General features: G+C 39.0%; 1 protein-coding gene across 1 annotated transcript in view; it reads right to left on the bottom strand.

Annotated features, from left to right (window-relative positions):
* The window catches only part of SYN2 (synapsin II), a 175,226-nt gene that overhangs the window by 27,877 nt on the left and 133,928 nt on the right, over nucleotides 1-13,421 (bottom strand). The window contains exon 9 of the mRNA XM_027703173.1: nucleotides 10,201-10,303. Within this exon, the coding sequence (XP_027558974.1) occupies nucleotides 10,201-10,303 (103 nt within the window). The remainder of the gene's footprint in view (nucleotides 1-10,200; nucleotides 10,304-13,421) is intronic.

Here is a 13,421-nt window from a genome sequence, read left to right on the forward strand (position 1 = left end):
CATGGCATCGAGTGGGTGTACCACATCCCATACCATGGATCATGGCACCGAGTGGGTGTACCACATCCCATACCAGGGAGCAGCTGCGGGGAAGGTTGAACGGTGTAATGGACTGTTGAAAACCACCCTGAAGGCATTGGGTGGAGGGACCTTCAAGCACTGGGATCAGCACCTAGCAAAGCCTACATGGTTGGTCAACACTAGAGGCTCCGCCAATTGAGCCGGCCCTGCCCAATCAGAGTCCCTTCACACCGTGGATGGGGACAAAGTCCCAGTGATTCACATGAGAGGTATATTAGGTAAAACAGTTTGGATCAATCCTGCCTCGAGCAAAGGCAAACCCATTCATGGCATTGTTTTTGCTCAAGGATCAGGTAGCACGTGGTGGGTAATGCTGGAAGATGGAGAAACGTGGTGTATACCTCAAGGGAATCTCCTTTTTGGGTGAATTTCCCATAACATTTTGCCTGTATTTGTATGTAAATATTTGTAATATGTACACAGTTGGGGTAATGTATGTATGTATATGGTTGGAAAGTTTGAAACCAATATAGAGTGTTAGTATGGAAAAAATTCAGGGGTGGATGATGTCATAGGTTCAAAAAGAGACGTTGGAATTTTTTCCCCAATGTCCCCCCCCCCAATCTGTTTCTCCCGGGATGGGGCAGTCGGGGGGTGGGGACGGAGCGATGCGGGAGCGGGGAAAGGGGGAGGTTCCCTGGAAAGCATGGGCTGGGGCCACACCTGGAGAGTCCTTTGTCTGGGGGTTTTTGGTTTGTCCACCAACCAGACAGAGTGGGAGCCCGGATCCAGCTGCCTCCTTTTTTTTCCCTGAGGGGAAGCTTTTTTTCCCCACTGGACACCTCGTGGAGGACAACTGAGAGACAGAGACCGACCCATCTCAGAGGGGGGTGTTCTGCCCTTGGGACTGCGCCTGTGCCCAAAGGACTCTCCCATTGCTGGCTGCGAGGCCATCGGTGGCTGCGGGCACACGTGGCTGCCAGGACAGTTTGCCTTCAGCCTTCTCCCCCTTTCCCTTCCCCAGTTGCCAGGGGTTTCTTCCCCCCCACCTGGGGAATTGGGACGTTGTTTTGTTTCTTCTGAAAGTTTTGATTGCATTTTTTGTTTATTTGGATTTTGTTAATAAAGAGCTGTTCTTTCCCTTTTCCATACTTACACCTGAAGTTTCTTAATTTCTAAGTAATTTTGTTCAACTGAGACTCAAGTGCTTCTAGGAATTAGACACAAAAATTGGGTATATAAAAAGACACTTGGATTTAAAAGAACATGCATGTCCATTACGACACTGGAATGTAATCTCTCACCTTGCTCAGTAGTTGGGAAGGAACTGCACTGTAAATAATATGAACCTAATCTTGAGGTTTTCAAATTATGGTGAGTGCTACGGAAATTCTTACTGACTACTTTGATCCAAAAATGGCATTAGTTTGAAGTCCAAAATAATTTACATTATTCTTCCGTTTGCTCATTTACAAGAGACACTGGCATTGTGTATTGACAACCAAAATGTTGGCAACACCTGTGCTGGGATTTTCAGATCTAGGATGTCTCCTCTGAGCTTCCTCACAGCCAAAAGCCTTTAAAATAACCCCAAAGTAAACAGTGCAATAATGACTGAACTCCAGAGCAAATGTTTCCCAAGAAATGAATGAATGGTTTTCCACTCTTGGGCCACATCAGCAACAGTGAAGAAATGCTTAATAAGTACACTGAAAGTTTCTTTAAAATTTACTGTATTTTTTTTTAACAATCATAACTTCAAGTGGAACATCCCTAGTGTTTTTAATTAATTGAGAGAAAAGTATTGAACCAATGTGAGTTATATTTCTGAAGAGGTAAAATGTAGGTTGTGTGGCACTTGAAATACAAATCTTTAATATTAATTTCTGCTCAGTTGCTTCTATGTCCTCACATTGTCATAACACTTAAAGATCCCCTTCATTGTATCCTAAGCTGTTTCTTGCAAGTGTAATTTCATCATGCCTGGAGGGAGGAGGCAGCCAAAGTGCCAGAGGATCTGTAAAGTGTTAATAATGACTGAATATAGAATGTCTTGATGTTGGTGTTAAGGGCATTGGATGTTTAGCTGTCCACTGAAAACCATTTGATGTTCAGAGGGGGAGTGATACCTGTGGCCTAAAAATCTGCCCCCCCTTGAAGGCAGGGTTTAATGGCAGCTATTTTTGCAAATATACACTATGAGGTGCATATTAGCCCCCCTCTCACCCAACATCAGTTATATCTTTCACAGGTGTGCAAAGAAAACCTCCTTTTGTTTACCATTCACTTACATTAAAACAATTAGTTGGAATGACTGTGAAATAAATTGCTTAAAATAAGGTCCTGCCAAAGGATTAGACAGGATTAAGATCTGGAGGATCGGGTTTGAATTTCTGGTTTAAAGTACTACTACAACTGCAAGTTCACACACAAACTTTCTTTAGGCAGTCTATTTTCATTCCTAGTAAAATAATTAATGACAGTTACCACAAATCAGTAATGTTTTATGTAAATGTATCTCCAGAATAAAAATATTTTGCGCCTGTGAGCACTAACAGGAATGTCATGCTGACATTTTGCCTACTTTAGAAGACTTAACAAAGTTTAAACATACACAATGCACCCCGTTGACAAATAGTCTATTTACAGTCTGTGATAGTTTTAAAACACCATTTAAAACCAGCCAGTTTTTAGTTCAGTACATCCCACTAAGAGGATTTCATATAAAAAAAAAGACATCTGTAATTTATAAAATCAAATCTGTTACTTTTGCAGATGCCAGTAAAAACATGGGTCACTATGAATTATGGTCACTTCATTCACATCACTGTTACCTTTCATTTATAAGCATTTCAGTAGCCAATTCTATGGATGAATTTCTCTTATCACTCACAAACTGACTGGATATATTAGCAGTAGTGACAGAAAGTACAGCAGCATGTTGAAGTCAACACAATTCTGTGACAAAGTGAAAGGCCTTTCAGTGCCAGGATCTTTTAGTGAATTAGTCATTTTAAAATTTGAAATCTAAAATTTGGGCTGCAAGACCAAGCCTGGCACAAGAAAGAGAAGAGAAATGTTGTTTAACTCTGATGAATAGGAAAGGAAATGGGATGGGATTAATAAAGGACCCAATGCATTTATAAGATATCAGTAATTACAAAGGGATCATCATGTTTGAGGGAGAAACTCCTCTGCCACTGCCCAGACACAGCTCCATTGCACCATGTGTTTACCACCAAAGACTTGGGATGCCTTGGTCAGAGTTTGAGGAAAACCCAGTCCAAACAGGAAAAGACCTATGAATTCCAGAAGGTAGGATGATTGGTAAGTACAGAGGGAGGAGGAATTGATTTCGTTGGGAATCAGGGTCATTTTGAAGGTCCGTGTTTGAGAGTGGGAGAACTGGATGGGGTGGTGTTACCACGTCAGCCATGTGTTATTCTTATGTGCTGTTTTTGTTGGACCTGGATGTCTCCGATTGTGGTGAAAATTTTGACTGTAAAGGCAGAGGCTGATACAGATTTTAATTTAAGAGTTCTGAGTATAGGAAAGTCACTGACCTAAAGAAAAACTAACAGTTTGAGGAGGTTATTTAAGACTAAGGGGGACTAAGAAGAGCTGGTGTGATTTCTGAGAAGTGAGGGAGTGACTGGATGTGAGGTAATCCCAGGGCCTTCCCTGAGGTCTCCATAGCAGATGCAGAGATAATTTGTCATTGGAAACGTAACCACACCTGAGGAGTCAGAAGGGGATAGTACAGAAAATCAGTGGTGACTGCTTGGAAACTTTTACAGTCCCTCCTGTAGTGGGTGAATAACAACATCTGCAGGAAAAATAAGAACAGCTGGCAAAGTGCATCAAGCACTTCTAGATGAAGGATTCAGTGCCTACAGACAAATTGATATGGTCTTGATTTAATCTGGAATGAAAACAAACCAAGCCAATGATTTCTACATTCAGTCAAAATCTCCAGATGACTGAATTTGTATGTTGTGAACTCAGGCAACTGTACTAAAAAAGAGGTAAAACTATACAGGAAATGCAGTTACCATAACTGAGAAAAATAGAGGCACTTCAAAGAGGGTATGTGAAAGAGATTGTTTCAATCTATAAAATGATAACTATTTTAACATCACATGAATTTTACCTGTATTCATTCCCCTATTAACAAAGCGTGGTTCATTACTTACTAAAGAAAACATTAAGCTGGTCACCTATAAGAAGTGCTATTGCTGTTAGTTTAAAATTTAAAAAGTTACAAGTATTTTGACAATAGATACAATAAACATAAATATTATGCGTAAAAAAAAATAGCGAATAATTATTCTTAGGATGGAAACCAAAATATTAATGTTATTGATGCAGCTCAATAATAATTGCTCCATTCAAATGCAAACCAGTGTCCTTGAAAAACATATTTGCCCCCTTCATTAACTACGTCACTAAATACACTTCATTTACTTTTCTATCTAAAAGAAGAGCTGATGTCATTGTTTATGGAATGATGTCTGGAAAATTTCAGTGGATTAAATATGCTACTTCCAAAATATAAATAAGGCCATTGAATAAACAGATTTTTTCTATCACATGAAGACCACATGTGAGGGAATGTATTAATGAATTCAGCACTAAAGCATGATAACCTTGGAAAAAATCTTAATTTAATAGGTTGGGGTTTTTTCTAGAATCGTACCTTCTTAACCACTTCTTATTAAGTTATATTAAGTCCTATTAGGAATAATTAAGTTATATTAAGGAAATGAAGCAATGCTCTTGCTTTGGAATAATGTTCACAGAGATGTGGGCTTAATTATAACTGATTTTATACCACCAAAAGTGTAATTTAGACCTCTAAATGTTCAATATTTCTAAATGTTCGATATATTCCAGATCATAAATTATGAGAAACTTCTGACTTTATTGGCTTGAATTTAGTTCCCTTCCTAACCTGAATAGAGGATATTCTTTAGTGGCTGGGAAGCTGGAAGAGAGTTTAGTTTCTGAGCACTTGGCAGGAAGCATTAGAGGCTCGTGCTCAATAAAGTTGTGCCAAAGCACAACTTCACAAACAATTACGCACAAATACAATTTCTTAATTTCTTGTATGGGTTTATTGGTGGCTGAAAGTTTTCTTCATGAAATCCCAACAGTTTTCATCTTTCTAGGTCACAAACCACTTGGAAGCTAATTTTAATTTAGCTCAGGGTAAAATTAAGCAAGTAGAAATAAGACACCTGCTGCAGCCACTCACCCATTCAATTTTGAGCAAAATTTGGGAGACTGCCTGTGAGGCCACTGTAAAGGATTCTCTTACATTTGTTCTTCTTTACTGTGTTCATCACCAGTATGAGCTTTTGTTTAGTTTCCCAGAGGTCTGGTTTTCCAAGAGTGAAACAGGAAAGATAATATTCAGTGGAGTCAGAAATATAAACAAGGCGAGGATCTGTTTCTTCAAGTATTGAAACTACAGAAGTGTTAATTTAAGAGTGGAAAGATTAAAAGTCTTTCCTATATTTAAGAAGTTAATGGACCCTAATTTGAAGTCTTATTAGGAAGAATTGGGGAGACAGTTAAAAATATTGTGTTAATAAATGATGTGTTAATAAGAATCTTGTTTTTACATCTTGTCTCTGGCATGACGATGCTTGGCAGCTGAGTGTTCCCATTGAGGGGAAAAGACACTAAATTAAGAGATAAAACAGAATAATAACTTGGCCCTTCTCCTGATCAACCTGACAGCCCCTCCATTTATCTGAGTGATTCTTTAATTAGTTAATTGGTCTCTACTAGGGGTTTGGATACAGCTCCTTGGAGTAGGGCAGGAACAGAGAAGAACCACTGGGTTCTTTTGGAGAAGGCAGTTTCTTTCAAGGCACCATGTTTAGAAGACCATATTCTTTTAAAGGGCAAAGTTACCTCTTAGACCCTCCCCCCAAAAAATGCAGGGACTGTGAAGCGTCACAGAAAAAGAGGGGTTGTTTTGTGCTTGAACAATATTATTACTTCAATATTTCATCCTTCCTATGTTCAGAAACATGGTTTGGATTTTTTCCTGGGGACGCATAAGGTATCCCTCAACTGCAGAGCAAGAAATTACAAATAGACATCCTTCAACATCCCCTGGGAATAGCATTCATAGCAGTGTGGAAAGATGAATGGTACAGCAAAAGCATATCCTTTTTATAATGTTTGGGAAACAACAGCACTATTGGCTTCAGCTTGATCAAGTGACCAGAAATCTCTCGGGTGACTATAGAAAGATGAAGACACTGATGCAAAACTAGCACTGAGGAACCAAACCAAATCTATAAAATGGACCCAAATCTACCACCCAAAACTATAAAGCTGTACTTACTTTGCAATGTCTTGGTTTTTTATTACATGGAGACCTACTTGCTCAAAGGAACGTGCACCTCCCACGAGGGAGACAGTAATAAATGTCTGGGTATTTCTTTTTTCATAACAATATCTGTGTATGCAGAAATTAAGTGTCTAGAACTGCTTCAGTGTCACTAAATATCCTTAATTTTTTTCCCTTCCTTTTAGTTCTCTAATCCTTCCAGGTTATTCCTGAATGGACATTACTTTACTTACACAGCAAGCACACTTTGCATAACTGGAATGGCCAGGGGGCTTTAAAATAACAAATTATTTAACAATTGTCATAATTTTAATCAAATATATAGAGGAGAGCAACAACTGGAGAAATTAAAACAGAAAAAATATGTTTACCCTTCCTGAAGAAGTGGGACATATGACTGGATCTAACATTAAGAACCAACACATTCCTACCTGCAGTGTAAGTGTACTGTACTAGGTCATACATAAAAGATCACTTTAAAGTGGTGTTTTTAAGAGGTACCACTAGAACATTAGATTCATGAGAACAAGGTTGTACCGATTCTCTAATATCAGCCACTAGCACAATTTGTTGCCCCATGGTTTTGGGGAATAAAAGAAAGCACAATATTAAATCAGGGAATAACAAAATGACCATCACAAATCAGTTGAATGGTTGCAACTCTAAAATAATAACATTTTGGTATAGGATAAAAAAGGAAATATGAAACTAATTAATTACCTTCCAGAAACAGTAATGTAAAATGTAGTTTATGTGTTGTATTTTATAACATTAGTTTAAAATGGATTTTTGTAAGCATATGAGTTGCTACATATAATACTTACACAGTGTGGGTATTTTAAAACTATTGTCTTCAATTATGCATGTCCTAAAGCTCTTGTTGAACACCTTTGTGTTAAGTAGTTATTCATGCAAAATGCTGTTCACCCAACCTTATTACAGAATTAATTTCTGCCTAAAATGCTGAGTACACGAAGGATACTTCACAGAATTCTACTCTAATTCCTGTTCCCTCTGAGGGTGGGTGACACGTATTCCTTCCTTTTGGAGGTTACACTGGCTTGATGTTCAAACTGAAAATCAGGAAGAACATTTCTGCATACATTATTTCATCCATTAGGAAGTTTGTGTGCTCCTTAGGATTAAAGCAGCAGTGATACCAAAACACTCGGTTTTGTTGTAGGTGTAGCAGTTCCCATGAAAACATGAGAGCACAGGTTTCAGGATGGAACTGCATTTGGGTGTAAACCCAGGATTTATGGACGGACTGTCCTGCTCAGCTCCTGGTGCTTGATTATACCATGAACCTGTCAGCCTTAATTTTCCAGCATTTATTTTCCCATGTTGAAAGGACACAAAAGGAGAAAATTCTTCCTATACTGGTGCAGCCAGTCTCTTACTCTTCATTGTATCATGGATTCTGGTGCAATGCCTGTTAAAATTACAGTGTAATAACTGTTGATGCGAGTTGGCTCTTTAGCAGCAAAACCATAATTTTTACAGATGTTCTGTTGGATGTGAACTTTGCAAACAGTTCTACATTTCAATGCTTCACACAGATTCTAAATATTCCTGCTGACAAGCATTGCCATCTTCCAAACAATTCAGCTGATTCTGTACAACAGCAAGAACTATCACACTTCTCTCTGTTCCTTCTTAAAATGCAACATCCATTACGTACACTAATTAAAAAGCTCTATAAACCCAGTTCCTGATGTATCTTGCAGTTCTTAGAATTCTGGGCTTTAGGAAGTATGGCTGTCTCTGGTATGGAAAATTAGGGCACTTGTTCAGAAGCAGGATGGGAGGCAATCTCTCAGTCCATTATATTATTTGCACTGGCTATTTCATTTTCGAAAAAACTGCTCCCCCTTCTTCTCCCACCCAGCAGACCTCCAAGCAGGTCTTAGCTTGTGTGCCTCGCTTCATGGAGGCTGATGGTGCTTGCTGGCTTGGCTCAGAAATTTAAAGTATTGCACAATAGCAAAAATGTGGAAACAGTCACAGTCAGTGAATGAAAAGTCTGACAGGAACTTGCTAACTGAGGAATTCCACAGAGGTGTCAACTGTTAAAATAAAGGAGACATCCTTCACTTCCACAGGAAGCATTGTTTTGTCTGTGAAATCTCTAATTCTTACAAGAATATCCTTATTAAATGCAGTCCTGCTCCAGTTTTGTAACTTTTTGCTTGCAGTCTTTCAGTTTTTAACTACTATGAGATAACTGAGATCTTATCTGAAAATAATCCATATTTCTTTATTTTATAGTTCAAACACTGAGGTTGAAATTTATTGCATTAAAGCCAGCCAAATCAGCATGAACTCTCTCAAATGTAATGAATTTGGCTACATGGGGGTGTGTGGAAAAGGCTGAGGCCCAACCTCGGAGAGGTTTAGGGGCTACAGGAACTGCAGAGCATCCTACAACACTTTAAATGGCAAGGGAGGCTGCCAAAGCCCAGCTGCTGGAGAGGAGTGGAAATCAGCACCTTCCCAGGAGGCAGATGTGTCCAAGACACACCATGGCCACAGCCAAGCTGTGGAGCAGCACACAGGACAATTCCTGTGCTCAGGAATTCCCACCATAGTGGATCATCAGAGGTCAGAGCACTCTGGCTGCAGAAAGAGGAAAACACCTTTTTTCACTCTTTCAAATCTCAGCCCTTGGGTCAAACACTACAGATTTAGGGGAACTTTGGGGTGAAATGAAGGGGAAAGGCTGCTTTGGAGGAAGGAGACCAGAGGAGGTTCAGTGTGGAATCCCAGATTTTATGCTACAGTGGATTTTGATACAATAAGAAACACTGAGGCCTGATTTGGCCAGGAAGACTAAGGAAATGATTTCTTGAAATCCTCCTGAGCATCTCAGGATTCAGTTTGTTTAACACTCTGAGCTGCTCAGGCTTTTAAAGTGCTATTATTGATTTGGGAATTATTAGCAATGGCAACAGTGATAAATAGTTCTGTGAAACTAGATGAGAGCAAAATACACAAAGCTGTTTAACTCTGTGACAAAATAAAGGTTTTCGCTTCTACAAATCTCTTCTGTTATAAATGGACACAAATAACTAGAAAGAGTTGATTCGTAAGCACCAGCTTACTCTCATAGTTTAGAGAAAATACTCTTACTTTTGCTTCAACAACTTTTAGACTGGGGAAGATTGTGAAGATCCTTGCCCACCTCCTGAATAAAATTCTAAGAACATGGAAGATGCTGAAGAAATGCTGAATTGTGGGATAGGCAAGTGATAATAGCTTGTTTTATGGCTACACAAAGTGATATTTCTCCATAATAAACTTAAGGTAAATGAAAAACTTAAGCTTTTCAAAATTACCAATAGTAGAAACTTCTGATTCATGAGGATTCAGATCTAGAGGGTAATATTTTGGCTAGAAAAAAAGTTGTTTCCACTTCATTCCTAATCTCCTTTCTGTGGAAAAGTATAATTTTGTTGGGGTTCCCTTGGGATAGTGCTATCTATAAACCTTCCAGGAAAAACTGGTAAGCCTGCTCAGGAAAGAAACCATAAGGGTTGGGAAAATGTGACATCCACATTTGGTTTTGTTTTGCAGTTTGTGTACATTTCCTCAAACACTAAAAGACATTACCATCTATATGGTTACATTTTCCAGCAAGTGTTGCCACTAATTTGGACATGTGGCTTTGTATTACGATTTCAACACTGCTCAAAAATACGCAGCCCTTCCTGAAACACAAATAAGGCAATGCCTAACTATCAAAAATGTTCTTTACTTGGCTGTTTACTTGTGTGTAATATATAAAAGCATATATTGAAAAAAGTGGAATTGCTTACCTCAAAAATATAATCTTTTCCATCCTTTCCATGTACAGCTTTAACAGCACAGATGTCCAAACCACCAAATATTTCAGAACAGGTGTCAACCCAAAGCTTGTACCTGTTTCATAAAAATAATTGTTTTCTGTGAGTATCTCATCAGGCTCTTGATTTTCTACAGGCTTACCTAGTAATGTATTCTATATAACATTTGCCCTGTATGAATTTTCCCTGTATTGTCAGTTGTATTTCTCACAGTAGTAGCTTAGAGGTACTGGCCTTATTACTCTGCTTTTCCCAGCAGACTCCCGCAAAGCTGTGGCTCTCTATCCTGACTTAGTGTTATGCTGGATTCTGTCCCAGTTTAGATTGATCCAAATTTTTGTGTTTGCTCTCAGCTGTGAGTAACCTGAAGATAAGCTGTGCTGAAACACAAACACTTTTAGCTCTATCCCACCCTGCATTGCCAAAGCCCTCATGCCAGTACCCCCAGCTGGTTGTGGCTGGGCTGCCACAGAAATTCTCCACAGCAGGAGGATTTATCATCTGACCAGTTTCTGTGGGTTCAGACATGCCAAAGGTTTTGAGAAAGTAGGCTTGTTTTTTCCTGGGAAATTCAAAGTTGTGCCCGGGTTCAAGTGTGATGATCCTCCTGCCTATCGTGCTTGGCAGGGTGCTTAGTTCTGGATGGGTTTTACTCTTGTATCAGGAAAGTGAGTGAGTCTCCATCCCAAATCACAGATCCAACTTGTTCCAAAGAGGCAATGATGGCTTTATACCTACGGCACTGAACATGGCAAAAGAGAAATCAAGCCAGAAAACCCTTAAGATGATGCAAGAGAACCAGATATATGACTTTAAATGTTATATAGCATGCAGACAAGGATAATTCTCTTCATGTAGAGTTATGGGCAACTACAACAAAATTCAACTGGAATTCCAAGAATGTAAAGGAATTCTACAGCTCCTAAAAAAGGTTAGTGTTTCATACAGTACCAAATACAAAAACTCCTCTGTTTCTTTTGCAACATCATGGTAAGAAATAAGGCCCGAGGAATGGACATTTGACCCATTCTACATGCAGGAATATGATTTATTTTTCTTTCTTTCTCTATGAATAGAGAGATTATCCGACCAACAAGGGGGTGAAGTGGGAATTAGTAGTAAAAGAGTGAGGCAATCTGTGTGATCAAGCCCAGAGCTGCAGGTGACATCAGCACAGAACTGTGCTGGGAGCTGCCTGGGGTGACAGAAGCTGTGTGTGCTTGTTCAACGGCAAGGATTGACCCAGGGGACACAGAACAACACTGGGAATGGTCATTAACTGAGAGCAGAGCTAGGTATGGGATCAGTCCGTGATGAAATGACCCTGAAAGGTTATGCAGGCAGATCTCACAGTGACACCAACTGAAGGATATGATTTGCTTAAAAAAGAACCCAACAAAAAGAAGCCATTTATCATGAACTTTCATTGGCCAGCACTGGAGTCTAAACCAGAGCTGTTTCCTCTAACAAACCCTCTCCTGCTCCAGCCCTTGAGCCATGATCATAGATTTGCCACCTCAGGATTTTCCATTGCAAAACCCTGCTGTAATAAACAGCATTTCACTGTAGGATCAAAGGAAACTCATTGCTGGGCTGAGAGTCTTATTCATGTACAAGTATCTTCAGTAACAGCATCCTTTCCAAGTGAACTTATTAGGTCACATTCTTTATATTTTCTTATATCAAATCTGTTCCAGTGGAAAAGTTTTTCTTTCCAGCAGAATACAACGAAATTGATACAACTGTTTGAAAAGATCCTGATGGTAATATCTAAGAAATGAAAATAATTTTTTTTTCCTGGGAGAAACATGGTTTTTGTATAATATGAGAGGTTTTTTTGGATGCCTGACAATTTCAACATTTGTAGATGCACTGACTGGCTGCACAGTTTGCATGCACTTGCTTATAAATAACTTTTTTTTTTGCTGCTAAATACTGTGTATCTTAGAAAGTCATGAGGAAAGCAAAACTTGTCTTTAACAGTAAATATCTGGACTTTATATGAAAACAAAAAGGAAGACATTTTCCTTAAAATACCAAAACATGAATCAGATTTATGAAAGTATTTTTAATAGTCTATCTTCTGCCAACACACACAGAGCTGGAAAAATACAGTTATATTTGGAAAGGGAGGTTTTGGATGGAGTAGCCTGTAGTGTTTTAAACCCGACGTTTTCACAGTAGGTTTGACAAAAACTCACAGTTCTTATTTTCCCAGAGCCAATAATACAGTGTGCAGCAGCCTTGGATAATAAAGGTAATACAGGATTGCTCCAGGCGTCTGACAGAAAATATCAGGTGTGCCAGGTGAGGTGGGCACTGCTGGCACAGCTCTCTGTTCTTCTGGAACTACCCGGGGAGCAGAGCTCCTCAAACAGGGGGGCAGTGAGGAAGTGTAACACTGAAACGTGCTGCTCCTCCACCTCCTCTCTGCCCCTTGCTGGGCCACAATCTTTCTTTTCTAATTTCTAGACTCAGATTTGTATTCAGCCAACGATGTCAATCAGGCAGTGCTTTCAAAGCACTTCTTCCTCATTCATGGCATGCATTATAAATGAAATGTATCAGATCTGATTGCTCTTGCTGTGTGGTGAAACTGCTTCAACTCTTCAGAAAACTTTATTTTTCCCTTCTCTCCCTTGCTGTGCAGTGTGCACTCAGTGGAGTACCCCTTCCTCTTATGAGAAAACACCCATCTTTTCTATGCTTTTGCCTTCATTAGCTTCAAAGTTTTGGTTTGTTGGACTTTGTTTTAATGTGAAAATATCTATTTATTTTATTATATAAATATACTATATATAAATACAAACTCCCAAAATTCACAAAAATTATAAAAAATTAAACTACATATTTAATAGATTAAATATTATTAAATAAATATATTATTATTAAACAGGAAAATACCTATTTATAATCTCTAATTATCTTACATTCAAAAATGGAAGCAGAAGCAAGGCACATGGAGTATTTCCAGCAAGTGCAGGCAAAGGGAGCATTTCCCACTCCTACTGATACTGTTCATTTTCCTCAGGGCAGAACTGCAATGCCTGTGTTTTCACAGAAGAACAGCCCATGGACTGTAATTACACACACACCAGAGCACAGTCTTGCTTTTCCTTCTCAGTGAAAACATAACCTCACTTGCTAGAGGAAGGTGGGTGGGAATGAGAAAGAGAAAATCCTGTGGCTTCAGT

The sequence above is a fragment of the Neopelma chrysocephalum genome, unplaced genomic scaffold, assembly GCF_003984885.1.
Source record: "Neopelma chrysocephalum unplaced genomic scaffold, ASM398488v2 Primary Assembly neopelma1_209, whole genome shotgun sequence".
Lineage (NCBI taxonomy): Eukaryota > Metazoa > Chordata > Aves > Passeriformes > Pipridae > Neopelma > Neopelma chrysocephalum.